Source organism: Cryptomeria japonica, chromosome 9, assembly GCF_030272615.1.
Source record: "Cryptomeria japonica chromosome 9, Sugi_1.0, whole genome shotgun sequence".
Taxonomy (NCBI): Eukaryota; Viridiplantae; Streptophyta; class Pinopsida; order Cupressales; family Cupressaceae; genus Cryptomeria; species Cryptomeria japonica.
Window position 1 is genome coordinate 609,268,305 of NC_081413.1, and position 21,955 is coordinate 609,290,259.

The 21,955-nt window shown below is 37.5% G+C and overlaps 1 protein-coding gene across 3 annotated transcripts in view; it reads left to right on the top strand.

The window, feature by feature from the left end:
* Positions 1-21,955, top strand: part of LOC131039282 (uncharacterized) — a 240,790-nt gene that overhangs the window by 100,094 nt on the left and 118,741 nt on the right. For all 3 annotated transcript variants that reach the window (XM_057972155.2, XM_057972094.2, XM_057972020.2), the window contains one exon: positions 11,100-11,224. In XM_057972155.2, coding sequence (XP_057828138.1) covers positions 11,100-11,224 — 125 coding nt within the window. The remainder of the gene's footprint in view (positions 1-11,099; positions 11,225-21,955) is intronic.

The window sequence follows — 21,955 nt, forward strand, 5'->3', positions numbered from 1 at the left end:
GGGAAGTATACCCAAGGGAAAACTACCTGAGGGCTTTTACCAAGGGAAGTACCCAAGGGCAAATACCAAGGGAAGTACTCGAGGGAAGTACGCGAGGACAATTACCGAGGGAAGCACTTTGAGGGCAAAGTACCTTCAACACCTTCGGCCCTCAATCAACGACACTCGACACCCTTCGGCTCCGGATGTAAAGTAGTTCGTACACTTCCAAACACTATACAACAATGTTACTTCCACTGAAGGATCCAACCATAGATAATTCCTCCGTCGATGAGATTATTGCAGATACGGGAATGAATTGTCAACATAGAGTATTCACCAACAACATTGAATGGCCAAGAACTAGATATTTGTAATTATATTCCACATGGTAGAGATAGATCCGACAATGAAGCACGAAGTGAAATATCAAAAATGATATCTCCAACGGCATACTAGGGTGGCCGCTAACCACCGAAACTACGATTACAGAATAGGGAGGATCTTGCACCTCCGAAACTGCACAGTGCCAAACTCCAACTGGAATTCGCAAATACAAAAAAAATATAAAATTCACCATAACAACAACTATGCCGAACTCGGTCTTATAAAGAGCTCCGAGAAGTTTCCCGAAGGGTTACAAGCAGGCCGACAATAGTTTATTATTTTATTAATTTGGGCCCCTTTATTTAATAATTAAATTAATTAATTAAATAAGTCCTTACGATATTATTTAAAATTTAGGACCACTTAATTAAGTAACTTTATTAAAATTGGGGACATTACAATAACTCAAGAGGATATGAGGACAACCTTGGGGAATGAGTTGTCTACATCATCTTTGCAAGAAGTTTCATTTGAGACTACTACATTAGAGGCGCAAGATATTAAGGTGGATGTGAAAAATGATCCTTTACCTAGTGGAGCAACCACTAGTGTTTTGACTACACATGATGGAGGAGACATTTTGCAATGGCATGATATCATCATTGATTTGTTTGAGGTCAGCAACTTTATGTTCCATAATTCTCATGAGATTGCAATCCTTCCACATGGAAGAAATTGTGAAGATGAGTCTACAAGTGTGGGGCATGAAGATTGCATTGAAGAGATGCTTGCAAAGGGCGAAGACTTTACACAATGGTATGACAACTATTCTGATTTTGATAACAGGAGTCATGCTTCTTTACATCAACATGAGGTAACCACATTGTCACATTAGGAAGATAGTATTATGGAATCTTTCTATGGTAACACCCAATTTGTGGGTGATAAACATGAAGAAGATAATATAGACTCAAGCCTCAAAGGCCACGCAATTGTTCATCATTCCAAGGAGGAATTCAAAGGCAAGGACAAACAAGTTGAAATCAGTCCTTATTTTCTGTTCATGGACAGCAGCGGTATGTCTTCACTTTCTCATGATATGGCAACCTTTAATTATGGAATAATGAGTGACATAAGTGTTACTATGGTTGGTACACATGATGCAAGTAAAGGACATGGAAATTTTGATGTTGCATCTCATTTCGGGACAAGTTTCAGGCACTTTGGAGCAGCTGATATGGAGCAGTCCCAAAGATTGATTGATGGATGGCTAGAAAGGGCAAAGCAAGCCAAGTTGTTGGTTCAACAAACCAAGTTCCATCTTCAACACATTTATGACATTCAATACTCCATAGAAAATGATTGGCAAAGTTTGTCTACTTCTGGAAATTTGTTGAGGTTGAACATTCTTTTGAGGGTGATTATGATTTTTGTGATGACACTCATAGTGGATCAGCCACTCAAGAGTTGTCCTTGGAGGGTAATGAAGGCAACCACAATCCATCTTTGGATTTGTTACCCATTTCATATGATATAGCAGCTATCTACTTGTTGGTTGGTGATTTAATCTTCTTAGATTCGTCATTGATCTATGGCTGCCCTACTTGGGTTCCCATTGCACATTTTTTGGCATGGTTCACATCAGCTATTGAGTTGATACAATAAATTTAGTTGGTGGTGTTAGTGCTGGTGTTATAGGAGTTGTTCGGTGATAGCAGGGACATTACACATATCTTCCTTTGGGATCTAGGTAGAGTAGAGTTTTTCTTTGTAGCTGAGATTGCTTGGGGACAAGCAATTTCAAGGAGGACAGACTGTAATGTCCCCATTTTTGGAGGCAGAATAATTAATTGATTTAATTAATTAAGTTGTCCCAATTAATGATATTTCTTAAGGATATCTTAATTGATTATTTTAATTAAAAAGTAATAAGTTAATTATTTATAAAGTTATCAAATAAATAAAAATTAAAAGGCAACTTTATATTTAATTAATTTATAAAGTGACTTAAATTAATATTATATCATAAAAGTCACTTAAATGAAATAATATTATTTTAATATTATTTCTAGAAGCTTCTTGAAAAGATAGAGAAAAAGTATAAAAGAAGGTCAAGCTAAGCTTCTAATCATGAAGAACTTGATATTTGATTTGGGATTGTTTGGTGACGAGACCAGCTAGGGTTTCTGCCATTTTCCAGCCATTAGGAACGAAAACTCTCAATTGGTAATGCAATTTTGAGGTTGTGAAATATCATCCGAATTATCGCTAGTGGTGGGCTTCATTCAGAAGTTCAACTTGGGCATATTGAAGATTCATATCATTTTAATGGAGGTCGATCTTGCATACCATATTCAGATTTTTTCTTGTATGGCCTCATTCGTGCATTGTTTCTTTGTGGGTATTTGAGTATTCATCTTGAGAGAGCTTGGCAGTCATTTTGGAGTAGCTATCAGGTTGTTGATAAATAATTATAGTGGTCTGATATACTACAGCAAGGGCGCCATTGGCAACATATTTTTGTTCATATCTCATCATTGAAGCATCGTATGGTTTTGGGCATTGTTGCATTTTGATCCTTTGGTCCTACCAATCGTTTCAAGTGCCAAGAGGAGTTTAATCACTGCATTTATTTATCTAAAATATTGCTAGGCAAGAACAAGGGCGGCTGGGTGAAAGCATCATTTGGCCTAAGAGGAGTTCATTTTGGCTTGGTTGTTGATTGCTACATCTTCTTCATCATAGGCGCTGCAATAACCAGGTTCTTCATGATTTTTGGAGTCAATTTGCATTGTTATATAGTCTTGCTGCTGTAGGAAATCATTTATATCAGATTTGGCATTGTATTGAACATTCATTGTAAGCCAAGAGTCTTGGCCTTTCATATCAGCATTGTACTTGATGATTGTACTCAATAAAGGAGGGATAAGTTGCATGCCAATTGTTTGATGTAATGCTTATATTGATTGAGCTCTAGATTATCATATGAGAATGCATGCCAAGTGTTTTTCATAATTCCTAGTTGCTGTAGATGCACATTTTCAGTCACTTATATGCATGTAAAGGTAGAAAAGGGTCAGCATAGCATGCTGAGACTTTGTTGCTCAATCTTGCATCATTAGAAGCATTCAAAGACATCATTTGCAGTATTAAAACTCATAGCATAACAAACAAAAATTCTTATCAGCAAGTACATTCCATGTATACAAACTGTTTGACAATATCCCTTGAGCCTATCTTCAGCATTTTGAAACCATAATCAGCAAGGGATATTACAAAAAGCAATTAGAATCGTCCCAATATGATCAATATTGAAAATAAAGCCCCCCCAAAAAATAAAACTTCTCTTGGTCTCAAGATGTCCAAGTAATCAATGAAAATGTTATATATGCAATAAATTGAATAAAAGATACTCGAGGGTGAATTTGGAAAAAGTGCTTGGATATGTCTAATGAGTTCCTTCATACCTTTCTAATGTCACAAGATCATAAAAATTGGATAAATAAGAAGAAAGTTATAATCTCAGAGTTCCAAAAAGGAGTTTGGACTTCAATTAGCAATAAAGTGTACCAACAACAAAAATTGATAAGACGTGCACCACTGGAAAGTACACAAAATCATATTTCCAATGACTACAAGACGTTGAAAATTTGATACCTAGACATAAAGTTATGGGTTTCCAAAAAACAACGCCCTTAGAAATCAATTGTTGTCAATGTGCATTTGGGTGGTGTTGTGGTGGTTGGATTTGGCAACTTGATGATGGCACACTACTCGTAGGGTGGCAAAGTTAAATCGACCACTTGAGTAGTGATAGCTAGTGGCGAGATCTACCACTCAAGCAACTAAAACGTGCCATCAATAGTTTTTGTAGTGCTAGTGAGCTTAGCCCCCTTGAGCTAGATGGGATCGAAACCAAAAAACCAGGTGCTAAACACAAACTTGCTAATTTAGGACAATATTAAATAAAACAATTTTTAATTTAAAAATTCGATTCATACTAGATACCAATAGCTATGACACAACCTCGTATACAAAGTGACACTAGCCAACAAAAGAATATTTCACAGATTCTATCAATGCAATTGTATTGAACATAGATGAAAAAATCTGCAAAAAATCATTTCTCTCAATTTATTGCGAATCATTTATGGCCACAATTTAATTTGTAAAAAACTGTTGGGCGAGTTTTTGAAAAAATCACAAAAAACTGGGAGAAAAACTCAAATAACTCTATGGTAATGATTTGTCAAGTATTCTTTTACTGAATACTATCATGCAATTGATTAAATAACCTTGCACCTCACCTTTTACGAATCAATTAGTGTAATTGTGTACCTATCCACAACAAGTCAAAATAAGGTGCCTTCAAGGGATGTGGCATCTCTGTGGGAAGAATGTGAATCCGTGAAGAAAACTTCAGTATGGTGTTTTTGCATGATATGGTAGTTTCATGTGGAAGTCTCATGCTTCTTGAACCATGTTCTTGAATGTATGGTGTGAAGGTTGGCAAAGTTTGTCAATGTCTATGAGATGAGCTGAAAATTTGAAAGGCTTTGTGTGCACATGCCGATGCTAGCTATTGAACAAAGTATTTATTTTATGGAAGATGTGAAGTAGAGGAGAGCTTTAATTTTACAAAAAGGAGAATCAAGGAATGTAAATTCTTTATAGTATGTATTGAACTTAAATTCAATTAGAGGTTGCACTTTTTTTTTGATATATTGTAATATCCCCAACAATTTTTATTTTTATTTTTTGACAAGATTACAAACACAACCATACCCGTTAGAGTTAGAATGAGAAATCCAAAACCAGCAAGTCGGAACCCTACACCTTTTGTTCACCGAGAGCCCAAGCTAGGAGGGTGAGAGCATACGGTGGCAGGGGATCGTTAGATACAACTTCAAATAAAAGCTTATTACAATAATGGGCGGCAAGCCAGCGCCTTCCATCTTTCAGCGGGATAGAAAACCATAAGACTTATTCTGTAAACCAGCCAAGGAGAAACATCAACACACAAACAAAATCAACTCTATCGCAGTATTTCAGCGGGAGGACTTATTACAAACAAAATCAACTCGACCGCTTATGCAGCAAGAGGACGATTACACACTGAAACCATTCAAGTACTTATGCAGCGGGAGGACTGAACTAACTTCCTGATTACAAACATAGAAGGTGGCCAAGCCATCCTTTTCCACTTGTGCAATGGGAATTACAAATAAGATGCAAACAGTGATAGCTAATGGTACTACCATTTAGCTTTACAATGAATCATTCTAAAAATGGTAGCTAATATGAAAAATAAGCTATTACAAATATAGAACTGAAGGAGAAGCATGAGAACAAGGAAAAGCTTTGCAAGAGAGTAAAAACCACAATACCAAACTGCTGTTACAAAGAACGGTTTGCTGCAACTCCACCAATCAGCCACCACGATCCACAGCAAACTGTGGAAAGCCACACCAACGAAGCACAAACAACACTGGAGACTCGCACACACCCAAAAACCAGAATTGCTGAACACAGAACCACCAAAATCTCCCACACAAAGCACACCAAACACGCCCAGCAACAAACACCAAAAGGTACGGCCAACAAAGAAAGCACGGCCAGCAAGGAAAGCCACGCTCTTCACCAAAAATCGCGCCCTCCAGAGGAAGAAGATGCCACACACTGAGCTCTCCAACAAAATGCTATCCATAGGAATCAAACCAAGCAATCCAAGATCGAACCATAGCTAGGAGTGATGTCTCACACTCGAATCTACAAAAATCCCTAGGAGGTTTTCACCCTCAAAGAAGTCTGGAGTCAATCCGACAACATAACAATATAAGTTTTCAAAGATATCCCAAATGAGAGCGCAAAGCTCTTATTTATAACATTTGCTCACCAAAATTCAAATTCAACACCTCCAAATTCACCCACATTACATGACATTTCATTTCACCCAAATGAGCACTGCATTTCATTTCATTACACTAGCATATGGCCACCCAAGATGTATTTTTCCCTCTCCTAGACAAGTTAGAAATTGTCCAAGGTCCACAAGTAATATCTCAAAATACTTTTCCTTTTTTCGACCCTTGACTTGGGAGAAATAATAAAATCTTATGATTAGAATATTTTTCCCTCTGTCCTAAGTCGTCCAATTTAATAATTGAATATTAAACTTGGGACAAAGTATTAATATTTAATAAACCATTTTGCAGACCAAATGTCATAAAAATATTAACTTAAGTCATTTTAATGATAAATGACCAAGTCCACTAAATGGCATTCCGAACTCAACTATGTCTGCCAGAAATAGAACTGAGTCACTGAGCCATCACATAACTGCTAAAAATAGCCAGTGCTACCAGACTTTATTGAAACCCTAAAACATTCCACACTAAAAACAATAAGTGACTCCCAACTTCGTTAGGGCACAAACCGGGATCAACTGTTACTTACTAAAAAAAGTAAGTCCACTGAAGAGTAGTTAGATGAAGTTGCATGTCATAATGTTAGAAAACTCTTGAAAAACCGAGAAAAATGTGCTATTCAGACCCTACTTACTAAAAATAGTAATTATGCAAACCTCAACTGAACTCAATGCATGTACCATCACTGTGAAGCTCTCTGAAAACCCAAAAAAACTCCACAATTAGAAATCCCATACTCCAACTACTTCCCACTCAAAATCCTCCAAGAAGATGGAAACCCTAATTCTACCAAAAATAGCCTACGGGCCTCCTGAATAGGCTATTCTCCACCAAGAGTGATCACTGGCTGGAAGGGGACATTACATATATGATATGTATTTAACTCAAACTTTGATTTATATATGATGGAAATCAGTATTATGCTATACAAATTTAGTGTATATGTGTGTTTTTCAAGAATATTTTAAAAATTATATATTTTCAAATGTTCGATAAATTTATTGAGCTTTTGCTGATTTTTCACAATTTTTTGCTGAGTCTCGAGTTTTCAAAAATTTTGGGCCAAAAGAGTTATTGCTGAGTAAGAGTTTTTCATCTTTGGCATCAAATACTAATGCTAACGCTATAACCAAACTGTATGGTACAAATTCATACAAAATTTCAACCTTGTTAAATCTACTACCCTCATAGAAAATGTCCAAAAAAATTCTATCACCAAAATATGAAGTGTTTTATATGAAAATAGGGGTTTTTAGGCCTTTTGTACTTAATGGTGAGGTCCATTTTGCCCAAATGCACCCAACTAAATCTCATGCCAAAATCACTCTTGGATCTGAGAAGGGGTTTGCAGATTTGGAGCTTTCTTACCATTTAAGAGTTAATAGTGAGTTCTAATACCTCTAGATCACCTACAAAAACAAAAATAGCCTTCCACAAGAGTGTAGAGCAAGAGGATACATTGCTTGATTATGGTCCAATAATTGGACAATTATCAATAACGGATCAATGATACTACTTACTCAATGTATATAGAAGGCCTTGCTTGTATAGGCAAGGTTGAGAGATAGGACAAGACAAGATTGTGATAAGTGTCTTAATCCTTTGTCATGAGACAACCAAATATAAGATCACATGTGCACTAGAGATTTCTAGGAAGATTCTTAAAGCCCTAAGTAAACTTAAATGTGAACTTTTGTGAATAGGACCTACTAGGTGAACTAGATATGTAATATACCCTATTCACACTAACATTGTTGATGGGATTGTATTGGTGAGATGGCAATGGCTCATTTAAAAAAGTTCCATGCACAAGGGCATTCCAACCACCATATTTGCTATTGTAAAGAGAAGGCCAACCTTTGTGACCACTAATAAGTGGAGAGTGCTTGCATGGTGAAGGAGATAAATTCATGTATGTGAAGAGCAACGTTGAGTGTTAACAATATTTCTCACCCTTGTTGCAAAAAATGCATAGTGGCGAATCTAGGGGAACTTAGATTTACCACAGAAGGGGAATTATCCCAATGGCCATTGAGGGCATGGATATTCACCTCCTCTAGCACTACCTTATTATCCTACACTTGTATTTGTGGCATGACACTAGAGATGACATAACTGTAATATCCCCTTTAATTTTTTTGTTTTTGAACACAACAAATACTACAATGCACCCGTTAAAGTTAGGAAAGATAATCTCAATACTGTTGAAAGTAACCCTCCACTTTCTGATCACCGAGAGCCCAAGGTGAGAGCATACAATGTTGAGGGGGTCGTTAGGTGCTTGAAATCTGAAATTGATTACAATATGGGCGGCAAGTCAGCCCCTTCCACTTTTCAGCGGGGTAGATAACCAAAAGACTTGGTGGTAAACCAGCCAAGAAGAAACACTAACACATGAAACAAATCAACTCTACCATAGTATTTCACTGGGAGGACTTATTACAAACCAAATCAACTCAACCGCAATATCTCAGCGGGAGGACATAATACAACAAAATCAACTTGACCGCAGTATTTCAGCGGGAGGACGTAATACAACAAAATCAACTTGACCGCAGTATTTCAGCAGGAGGACTTATTACAATTAATCAACTCTACCGTAGTATTTCAGCGGGAGGACATTCATTGTTTATTGACTACTAACATAGAAGGCGGCTAAGCCATCTTCTTCCACTTGCACAGTGGGAATTACAAATAAGAAACAACAAGAATGATTGATAAGTACTACTGAAACAATCTTACAAAATAGAGATATGAGATAAGATAAGAAGCTTAATGCTGATCTCAAACAATCCACTATCAAAATCACACCACACTTGAACACTACTGCTGTTCTAATTTTGCAAGCTAGAAACGCACTATCTAGCCACTACCGGAAACACTAAAACACTCATAACTTTCTCAAAACTAATCGGAATCACACGAAATAAAATACAAATGACTAATATAACATAGGCAACCAATCCAATACCTCAAACTCACAACTTGGAATCCTCAAATGTGTTGCACGCATCCCACGCATCCCAAGGTAAGTCTGAAAATGGTGCTACAGCGGCAAAGTTCAATTTGCAACCAAAAATTGTAATGACCACCAAAATCCACACCAAGATAGAAGAAAGATTGTCTTCCCAATACACTTCCAAAGAGCCGATACCCAGAACGATGCAATCACTTGGTCAAGAGGTATGAGCAAAATATGGTTTCAGCAACTCTGCGACCAGCAGCAAGGAAACACTCCAAAATCCACACAAACTCTCCACAATCTGCAAAACACTCACTGATAGCTCTGGAATTATAGGAACACAGCTAGGTACTATCTTCCAAGTACGAAACTAAGACTTAGCTAGGAAGCCACACTTCGAAGCTCAGATTTCAATCGCCAAACCGACAACATAACGATGCAATTTCATAAGATACCAAATGAGAGGCCAAGCACCTGTATTTATAGCTTTTCCCCTCTGAAATTCAAATGCAAATGGTGCCCAAATTCACCTTTCCAATTTGCATTTCATTTACCAAAGTGGACCCAAGGATGGCGCCATACTTCAAGTCAAAACCATGCCTAGCTAGCAAGGACCACGATTTATGACTTAGCAAATACTTTGTTGAATAAAATAAAATCTCCTTTTTAAATATTGGTGTCCCCCTTCATGACATAAACAATTCGCCTAGCAACTTAGGAGACATCATGTTATACACAATTTCCAAAGTCATTAATTAGTAATAAAAATATTAAAATTAATTAAATATTAGACCTTAGGATAAGGAAATAATATTTAATTAAATCACTTATGACTCTAATACCGATTATTAACAAAATCCAGGATGAAGCTGAGCAATGACGACCACTGAACTACTGCAGGATCAAGACCCTGTCCAAACTACTAAAAATAGAAATGCTCCATACTGCCACTTACTAAAAATAGTAAGTCATGAATTACTCCTGAAAAAAGCATGATCTTCGCACCAAAGAAAGAGCTTGGAAAGCTCAGTAAGACAACATCATCCAAACAGTCAAACCCTAACTTACTAAAAATAGTAAGTTCTTGCTTCACCAAAGAATCCAATGCATGTTATGCCACCCTAGAGTTCATAAAAAACCTAGAAGGAAACCATACATAGAACTGAAGAATTCCCTCCTGAAAACCCTAAAACGCTCGTGCAGAACTCCACCAACATTGGAAACCCTAATTCTCCTTTCCACATAGCCTACGGGTCTCTGGGATAGGCCAATGGACCACTGAAAGCACATCATTGAGAAGGGGACATTACAATAACCTATTAACAATTGAATAAAATAATTTTAAATTTCATGATTGCACATGTTGTCTTTCCATATCTGAAAGAGAATTTCAATGCAGAAAATGTCATATTTGTTTTTATTTTGTAGGTTACAAGTTAGAAACCCCAACCAAAACAATATTCCAATTGAAAGGTTCTAGCATGAATGGTATGAAGAAAGAGTGTGTCCATTGCCAAGCATGTTGGGCACGAGCACAAAGCTAGAATTTTTTAAAAACAAACTTGGGATGGTCACAATCCAAGAAATGAGGATTGAAAATGCCTATATGCAGAAGTCTATCCCCTAAGTGAAGCTTTTTGCTGCTTGGGAATGGCTTTCCAAACAGTGTCAAGTATCTTGGATCAAGCAGCATCAGCTGGATTAAAATTCCAATGTTGAGAATTTCTGAAACAAGTTAGGGCTAACAATTTTATTTTTGTTTCAGGTGCTAGTACTTTCTAATTTGAAATTTCTTTAGATGGGCGTTAATTGCATTTTTAGTTTTAAAAGAAAAGATTTTTTTATTTATAATTATTTAAATTTTGAATAACACATTGTCAAGTGTGAATGATTATTGGTTACAGGGAGCATGGGTATTGAGACCAAATAAAGGCAATCTATCTGCAGTGGTTCACTTTGTGGGTGGAATATTTGTTGGAGCTGCTCCTCAACTAACTTACCGATTGTTTTTAGAGCGTCTTTCAGAGAGGTAAATGCAGTTACATAATGCACTTTGATATTGAGATCATTTCAAGATGCTTTTGGAAAATAAAATAGACATTTATGTCATTTTGTAGAGATCATCTATGTTGCAAATTTCCCATCACATGCACAACCACTTATTCATATCTATTTAAGTCCTTGCAAGGTCATTAAAGTTAGACACACTTATGAATTATGAATCCTGATATCAAGGAAATTTGACACATTAGCAATCTATTATTTCTGGCCAATTATTAAGTGACCATTCATATTTGTAATCTACACATTTGCCATGGTAACTTTATGACATCTTTAGCATGTATCTTTTCAGGCTCTCTAGATTTCATTTCAAACTATCTAACAGAGTTTAAGGTGAAACAGTACTGCTTTGTACCAAAAAGCTTCACTCTTGTGTGATTTTCAACCAATTCATGGATTATATAATTGCATGGATCTAATCTCTACTATAATGTCAGTTATCATGAATTCAATGCTCAGTAAAAGGATTTTCATTGATCTCACTTAGCACATTGTTACAACCCAAGTAGTTACCTTGTAAAACCAATTAGTAATTTTAAAGTGACAGCCTGTGGTGTTTAACCGATTTATTGAGGACATTTGTATTAGAAGGCACTCCTTGCATTCGTAAAAGTGGTTGCCATATTGATAAGAGATGGCACCCTAGTGAATCTATGGCACCTCTATGGACAGTTATTGGAGAGAGCACAATTTGTGTTCAGTCTGACCAACATTGCAAAGAAATAAGTACCAAATAATTCATTATGCTGTTGTTTCAGAATGAGGTCAATGATTCCATTTTCAATTTTATTGACCTTATGATGATATTTGTCATTCTAATTTTCATTAAGTGCTAATCATTTATTGTGAGGTTGGAAGCCTACTGTAGTGGGCAGTAGATTGATTTGAAGGACAATTCTCCCAGTTTTGTCATTATTATTTTGTGATTTGTTCATGTAAGACCTCACTGTTTGGATAGAATTACAGAAGTCTGCATTGGAGGGATTAGTTTCTTAATTGTCACTCTGAAATGTGTAATGCACTGCATTAGGGCGAGTTTAGAATAGAGTTAGTTGTAGTGATTCCTTGGGGGTTTTTGTCCTCTTTTCATCACTTCATCAGGAACTTACTATAGCTCTTTTATTCAAGGCCTAGTATCCATCGATTTTTGTCTGTTTTATATCATTTTGAAATATAGGAGAAATTGTGATAATGCTAGACATAGTTTTTATGCTCAGATGTGGATTTCGCATGGCAAGATTTAATAATTTCATGTGTATGTCAGCATTGTGAGCCACAAGAACTGTTACCCTACAGTTATGTACACTTTGGAGTGGCCAAGACATTGGCAAATCTGTAGAAGCGTGTCTATTTGCCTAAAATGCAAGAAGACAGATTTAAGTTCATAAGAGGCTGCATTTTTTGTAGCACAAGCAAGACAAGTAATAGAAATTTGGGAGTATATATACGATAACTAGTTCCCACAAGATCATAAGAAAACATCTCCATGGACTATGTTGATTAGAGTAGAGTTATGACACTTTTAATTGCCGTTGACTGGTTTAGCAATATGTGCATTCTCATTACTTGTAAGAAAACCATTAAGAGACATGTTTTGGCATTTTCACACATCGCCCCATTGCAAATAGGGACCCCCCACTTTTTGCTTTTCTTAGGTGTTTTAGTTGGTCATCTTAGCTTGGCATGTTGTCATAGCTGTTCACCTTTGCTTATTGAGTGGTATTTTCTCTTTACTTCACCATTCATAGTTTAACTTGTGTAATCTCATGAGATTGTTTTTTGTTTCAGAAATCACTATTTCATTTGTGGATTTATAATTTTGTTATCCACAATCTATTTAGAAATTTGTGCATGCATATTTGTATTTCAAAATAGTGTCATCTAGGTTTTCTTTTGCATATCTAGTCCACCTAGGATTTCACTTGTTATCTTTCTTTATTCTTATATGAAAGATCCCCGATGGATCTCTTTTACCAATCTGCTGTAATTTTTATTTATTTAAATTGATTTTTCCTGCTTATTAATATTTTCTTTCAGAAATAGACAGAAGTTGCAGAAGGGTTGAATTCTTTTTGTATTTTGATGATTTTTCAACAAGTAAATAATGAAGTACAAGTACATGAACAAAGTATTGAAAATGAAGTTCATATACAGCCAAAACAAATTCGATTCAAGGCAGATTTCTGAATATAAAATCAAATATTTGACCAGATGAAGATTTCCAATAATTTCAGGAAGATTACAATCAGGAATAATTCCAACCTGGATGCTGAAAGAGTAACATAACTAGGAATTAAGTTGTGGCAAGATTCCAGCCCTCCAAGTGCTGCACGTGGGAAGGAAAGTGGCTGCCAGGTACAGCCGTACGGCTGCCAAGTACACCCAACTGGTTAGAAACCCCAAACCCCACGCTGAACTCTGTCAGAATTGCTGAACCTCCAGAAAGAATGCCGTACAATCTCCAAGATGCTAATAGCTGCAAACAAATCCAAACCACTGTATTGGGGGCTACGTCCCAAACAGGCAAGGCATTGGGGTTGGCGTCCCAGATGCTGAAAAGCTCTTCCAGAGCCAAATCTCAAATCCAAGATGTAAAATGTGTAAAAGATAATCATAGAATGAAGCTCCTATCCCCTTATAACCCCTCTCAATTGCAAATCGAACCCTAATTGTCTCCAAGTGGCGTGGTCTAGTGGAAATGTTATAATTTCTTATTTTAAAGTGGTCATGTTACTAGAAAATGACCTTTTTCCCCATAGACAGAAATCCGCTCACTGAATTGCCCTGAGACCAAAGAGAAAGATTTAAAGAATTTCAAGATCTTTCCAACGAGCTATCACACAATAGGATGCGCATCCAGATGAGACCAAAAATCCCCTTATTACTCCAAAATGGCTAACAACTTAGCCTTATTTAATTATTAAACGCTAACTTAGGAAATATTAAAAATATAACCCAAATAGCCACAAAATGCCCAACTGACATTACAAACCCTAAAATCATCCTGTCACCTGTCTGTGACTGAAGTCGGAAATCAAGGATTCACTGGTAGTCTCATCCCTAAAATCTAGGGATGTTCCTAAAATTTAGGAAACAAGCCCAATCTCTTTGAAACTGAAACCATCTAAAAGGTCATGAATAACCTCACGACTGGCAACTGTCACGACCTCCTAAAATTTAGGGATACCCCCTAAAATCTAGGAACTGCTCCAAACTGGCTCCAAACTGCCTATAAAGCCAAAATCCAATCACTATATGCACTGAATGAGTCCCAATCAACCTCTGCTAGCCTACGAGACTCCAATGATAGGCCAACTCCTCCGTCTCCGATGTCCACTCTAGAAAGGGGACATGACATTATAATATCCTCAAATATCTAGTGGACTTTGTTGCTGCCCATTGGGCAAAACACATATTTTGCAAATGATTGAGGCAACAATTTCAAATGCTAACAAATTACAAGCCAAGATCCTTGACAAGTAAAACAAAGGATGCTTGGCTGAAAAAACTATGATTTATTAGAGCTTTTAAAAAATATGGGTTGAAGCCTAGAACAAAGTCATAGAAAAGGAGAAACTTTAGTCCATACTAGAACCAAGTTATAAATCTAAATAGATACTACTAGTAACTAGGAACAAAGAAGTGTCTTTTATATAAGCATCAAACAAGCATTTGATCAATATATGAGTGTTCTTCAAAAAGGAATCTAGCTGGATATCTTAGCCTAATGAGTTTGTGTGTATTGTCTTTTTTCCATTTGAGGGGCCTACAAAGTATTGTGTTTATCCCTAAAATGTTGTGGGTTCTAGCCCCATCCCACAAGCTCTTCCTCCAATAGTGACCTTGTATTGATGCTCCATTTTTCCATGGGAAGGTAGGTATGTGTTGATGTGTGTTTTATGCACATAACAATTTAGAATAAAATACCAAAGGTAATTTACCCTCTCTTGAACAAAATCACCTCAGATGCTAAGGATAAGATCAACTAAAATGATTCCAAGGTTTCTACGTGTCAGGTCTTGAGGAGTGGGTAACTCAATGGTCGATGTGAATTGTTGTGTTCACTTGGGGACTTACGCAAATGTTTGGATTATCTTCTTCGATCATGAAGATGCGGAATAGGTATACTGACAACTTAGGATTTATCAATGAAGCTCCAGACTTAATTCTTACTAAAAAAAATGAGCAAAAGGAATAGGGTTCAGGAAATCTATTATAGGCCTAGGAATATAGGAAATGACGAACAAATCTAGTGGAATCAAACTAGGCAAGGTCTCACAAACAGGTACTGAGACAAGCTTAGTGCAATCGTCTAAGGTATACTTAAGGATTTTAAACTATTACCATCAAACGTTGACACCATCCAAGATGCTTGTCAAGGGACGCATAATAGTTGAAGTTAAGCTTACACAAATTTCTAGTTGACCACACAAGGCGCACTTACCAGTGGCAAGAGGCTAGTAGTATGGATTAAGGATTCCACACAAATATATTCAACAAATCTTTCACTCAATCTAACATACATGAAAATAAATTCTAATCTAACTTGGAGGAATTGAGAACCATGGATGCAAAGACAACATTTGAAGAGCAAAATCACCAACAATTGAACAATGAGTATGATTCAAATAGCTGCAACATATACCAACAATTCTACCAAAACTCTCTCTTACAAATGAGAGATAAGGAGACGTATATATAGTCTCTTACAAAATGAATGGCCAAGATTGACACAAGATCAATGGCCAAGATCATACCAACAAAACCCTACAATTGCCCTAATTAGGGTTTACATAAAAAATGGCGCCACCAACATATGGACCAATAAAAAGATACCTAGTCATCAAATAGGGAATCTCCTAAAAGATTCCTCCCTGCATCTCTCTCTCTCTCCTAGCATACTCCAAGAATCTAGCCAATACTGAATCTAACTCCTCCATGGAAATGCTAAGCAAGGTATCCTACTGTAAATCAATCACGTCCAATGAATCCGAGCAAGCGTCTAAAGTGTTCTCCCAATTTGGCATGAGCTTCTGCGAACTATGAACATGAATCAACAAACAGACCAAGTCGTCTATCTGACTCTTCTTCAAAGAGTCCAACTGGCAAAAATACATAAATTTCATCTTGTCTCTTACTTCGGCTAAGTGTAAACCACTAGCATCACTAACATCAGCACCCAATAATTCCTCAATTGAGGCAAGGATCTTCATTTGAATGTCTTGAATCAATCCCTCCATCTCCATACAACTCGACTAGGCGTTCTCATAAGTTGATGTTTTCACGGCCAAGGAACAATACCAACCATGGAAATCGTATCTGTCTCCACTGTGCACAATGTTCTCACTGACCAAGGTGGAATTAGGAATCTTCTTCAAAGCCTGGAGGCGTGGAATAGTCTTCTCCTGAATAGGTCAGAATTCTTCCCAAACTCCCTCCAAATACTGAATTCTAAACACGAGCCCTATTGTCCTATCATATGCCTGGACAAATTGAGTAAGTAAATCATTCGCCTGTTTTCTTGCACTCTCAATCCACTTTTCCACCTCTGAGAGTGCATCTCTCGCTGCCTCATAGTGTGAATGTATTCCATGGTCAACTGCAATAGGGGAAATAAGGGTGGGATTCTCACGCCTTTTTCTCGGAATATACTCTCTAAGTCTGATATTTTCTTCTCTATACTTTTCTTTCTCTGCAATTTATCTATCTAACCTTGCGTCGATTGCCTTGAGGTTATCACCAACCTCCTGAAATTCTTGCTCTCTTGATGTACGGCCAAGGGCAACTAAAGTGATCTGGAAATCCATAGGAGTAGCAATGTTCACTGTCACGCCTGCAATAGGAACAACAACCTGCACAATCCGCATTCCTGTCTCATCTCTAACTATGTACAACAAAACCTCAGCTCTCTTGGGTTCCTTCTCCTTAGCACTCCTAGCTAGGTAGTCATCAATGTTAGCAATCGACTGTACCTCTATCATTTTCTTACTTTTCTCCATACTTCTCATCAGCCAATCAAGAATAACAGCCATCTCCATACCATCATCGAGACACATTTCTCGATCAAGTCCTCTAAATGCCGAGATAACATCATCATCAGGATTATTCCTGGTCAAATCGTATATCTCATTTCTCAAACTAACTTCCAAAAGGATAGTATGGGATCCCAACTGATCATCATTCTCATTCGGTGGTGCAAATGTCACTGTGGCATGTAACTCCTGAATATTCTCTAGTAGTATCACTGTGTTGGAACATTGTTGGGTTTCCTTATTCTGCTCTGTTATTTCGATCACCTTAATTGATGAGACACGAAGAGGTGGTGAAGGAATGTTAGGTGGAGGAATGATAGTCTTTTGTTTCTTCTTTTTTACCTCATCAATCTTCTTCCCTCTAGCCTTGACTCCTCCTGGCATGTTCTTCCTTCTCTTGGGAGCTTGACTCTCTTCGTCTGCATGAACCTGACATCACTGATAGTCCTCTAATCATCCTCAGAAGTAGACTCTTCCAGCCATAAGTGAGGGGAACACCCATATCAACTAACTTATTCATCCGTATATCTACCCATGCACGGGAGAAACTAAAGACCTCTCTCATCAATACATTCAGGTCAATCTCTTCTGATTCTGACCAATTTGGCAAGAAGATTGCCTTCTTCATTTCATTCTCATGTTGCGGATGCGTATGATCCCTGTCATCTAACACCTGATTAGGAATGAGGAAAAGTCCACACTTCCTCATGAAATCCACTGACATTTTGGACCACATTCATCTCTTAATTGCTTGCTCGTCCATCATGTTGGCCCAATAATCTTCTATGTCTACTTTGTGGATGAACTTTTCTCCCCTGATCCTTCCAACTTTCTTATCTGGATCAAATCTTTCTCTTTTCCTGAAGATTGCAAATCAATAGAATGCAAGCTTCTCACTCGTAGTGCTGGCGGCTAAGGCAGACTAGCAAACCTCCGACGTCTTCCCAACTGAAATAGGGAATGTCATGCCTATCCTATGCTTCTCTCTCTGGATGGCATCAAAATCTAGAAGCTGTCTCACCACTTCCAACAAGATCATTTTGTTGGACGGGTACCTAGGAAGCCTGTAGGGTTCGGATTGAAACCCATGAATCCTAAGGTACATGAAAGTGGGAAACTGAATAAACCATGATCCATATTTCTCTATTAGCTTTGTTGCCTCCTTGGACAATCTTCTGTGGATTCCGCCTTGCAGCATCCGCGTGATGTACATTGTGAATACGTCATTCACTCTCTTATAATCCTCAATTCTATACATGTTCAGTTAGGGGTAGCACTCATGACTCCTAAATTGTCCTTGCCCTCTCCTTTGCATATCAATCCTTTGTATGAAACAAACCTTGCAAGTAGGTTTACCAGGTAGGAAGTCATTGCGAATGACTTGGACCGCTCTACATTCCTCAGCTGAAAGTCGAGATTGTCACTTATGATCTTCGATCAATTTACCAATGTCCCTCTAAGACAATCCTGGATGAAATAGAACATCCATCCATTGAATATTTCACCCTGCGGCATCCCCATCACTCTGTTGAGCAGGAATACTAAGTCACTATACTCCTCTTTGAAATCCGTGCACATGAGTGTCTTGGGAGCCTTGGAATAATGAAGCCGAGGCTGAATCATCCTCTCCTTGTTTATCATATTCTTACACACATCCATCTTCTTCGTGTACCGTTCATCCTTGGTCGCATCCTTCGTATCTTCTCTGTGTGAAATTCCAAACACCTCAACAATAGCATCCTCAGCAAGGTAGGCAATAACAATGCCCTTAGGAGTCTTGATCATTTGTGTGAGAGGATCATAACATCGTGCACACTCCAAGATAAGCTCACTGCATTGTATGGACTGTAGAAATCCAACGGCATGAAAAATGCCACTCTTCATAATTTTTACATACGCTGGGGAAGGAATTTGATTTCTGACCCCGAACATCCGTTGTTGCATCTGGTTCAGGTCTAGGAAATGCATGTTTGTATCTGTAATCTCCTTCCATCTGGATGATATCTTGGGCTCTAGATAGAATCCAATCCCCAGTATCTTCTATAGTTCTTTCCTTTCCTTAAATCCGGACTTCGACATCGCACTTGTACAAAGCTTGAAGTTAGAACTTAGGAAAATAAATAGCATTCTTAAAATTCCCGACTTTCTAAAGATTCTAAGCTTAATCGAAGCATGAAGTCAGTAAAATAGTCCACACTCTCGGTAGATTTTAACAATTAAATTCGAAATGTGACAATGCTAGAGTATGAAAACCCTCTATGAAATTCATTAATACCTCCTTATACTTATATCTGCAAACTAAAGTGCAAAGGAGTATATTGTCATGTCCCCTTTCTAGAGTGGACATCAGAGACGGAGGAGTTGGCCTATCATTGCAGTCTCGTAGGCTAGCAGAGGTTGATTGGGACTCATCCAGTGCATATAGTGACTGGATTTTGGCTTTACAGGTAGTTAGGAGCAGTTCCTAGATTTTAGGGGATATCCCTAAATTTTAGGAGGTCGTGACAGTTGTCAGTCGTGAGGTTATTAATGACCTTTCAGATGGTTTCAGTTTCAGGAGATTTGGGTGTGTTTCCTAGTTTCTAGGAGCATCCCTAGATTTTAGGGATGACACTGCCAGTTGATCCATGATTTCCGACATCAGTCACAGACAGGTGACAGGTTCAGTTTCAAGCTTTTGGTGTGTTTCGAGCTTTTTGTAGCTATTTGGGTTATATTTTTAATATATTTAAATATTTCCTAAGTTAGCGTTTTAATATTTTAAATAAGGCTATGTCTATAGCCATTTCAGAGTAATAAGGGGTTTTTGGCTTCATCTGGATTCATATGCCCATGTGTTATAGCTTGTTGGAAAGGTCTTGAACTTTTCTAAATGATTTTCACTTGCTAGGGTCCTTTTGGTGCTTGGAGTTATTTTATATTGAAAAAGTGGTGTTTTTTCTATACTTGGGCGCCCAATATTGGGAAATATGACTTTATATTAAAGTGCATTTTTCATATATCTTTAGGGTTCGATTTGGAAGGAAAGAGATATAAGGAGAAGGAATCCTAATTTCTCATTATCTTTTACATATTGAAAACTTGTTTGGTGCGATATTGCTCTGGTAGAGCAATTCTTCAATCTGGGACGCAAACCCCATGATTGGTACTGGCTGGGACGTAGCCCTCAGCTATTGATTGGCAGTGGATTCTTTTGGCATTGGCATTATTGGTCAGAGTGTATGCGCTATTCCTTGTGGAGATTCAAATTCCTTGGTGAGGGTTTCAGCAGGGTGGTTGAATTTCCCAGCTGGGGCGTGATTGTTTCAGCTTGATGCCACCATTACAGCAGGTACACTTTACGCTAGAAGTGGTGAAGACTTTCATTCAGCCATAGCTGGTGTTCTTGGTTTGTGTTCATCACCTACCCTTTAGTTGGCGCCATTATTGGATGTAAGCACATCCCCAGTGCGTAGGGAATAATCTGGATATTATAAATCAGAAATCTGTCTGGTACAATTTGTATCAATTCTGATTTAATTGAATGTTCTTACTTGTTTCAGCTTCCTTCCTTATTTGTTGTTCTTTATTCATTACTTGCTTATATATTCAAAAAAATACAAAAAGAAACCAAACATTCTGCAACTTCTCTTTATTTTGTAAGACCATCAGCAAAATCACAGGAAAAATATAGTTTATTATTTTAAAAATTACAGCAGATCAGCAAGGGGATCCATTAGGGATCTTTCATATACCGGATCAATGATGACTAAGGAAAGGTTGTGTTTTCACACAAAGTATGTCTAAGGACACCTTCTGTAGTCAACAATGGAGGTCAACAAAATATGAAGACAACCTGAAAATTAAACTTTTAAAACATGTTGCAATCACCTAGGTATGCATAAATTGATGAGAATTAACCTTCCAAGGCAAACACAAGAAAATCTGAGCATGTATGTAGGGCTGGAAATGAAAACTTAGTTTGAAGACAACTCTGGAAATGAAGTTTTCAGACTTACCAGCACCCTTAGGAATGATAAAATACTTAGAAATAAACTCCAGAATGAAGCAAGAATGCTTCCCAAGTGAAATCGCAAGGTAAGTAGGTGGCTGGAAAAATTTATTTTCTGAGGACAGCACCCCTACAATGGAGTTTCAGGTCTGCAACAATGGAAGATAACTCTGAAAATTGATTGAAAATGTTTCCAATCAGCTCCCTGGATAAAATCGCTTAAGGCACAAAATAGCTGGGAACAAGATATAAGTCTGAAAATTGATTTTCCAGCCAGCTATGGATGTCAAACAAGCTGCAACAATGGAGGACAAACTCAGATCTATAACATATCAACAAGCAGGGAATGATGGCAGCCACCAAGTGTGAAGGGAATTCACCAAAATAATGGCACAAACACTTGCCAAATCAAAATCGTAATTTCCAGCTATGGCGGCATCCTTGAAAAATCTGAAAAATGTCTGCAATGCACCTCCAATTTGCCAACAATCTGCAACTCAAATCTAGAACAGCAAGCAATAATGGTGGAAAAATCGCCAAAGTTCATCAAACACCAAAAATCGCCACCCTTCACAAAATCATGATTTTCACCAAAAATCAAAAATCTGGAAAAAATGGAAAAAATGGAAAAAATGGATGCAATAAACCTCAATGGCAGCAATGGAGAGGATTGCCA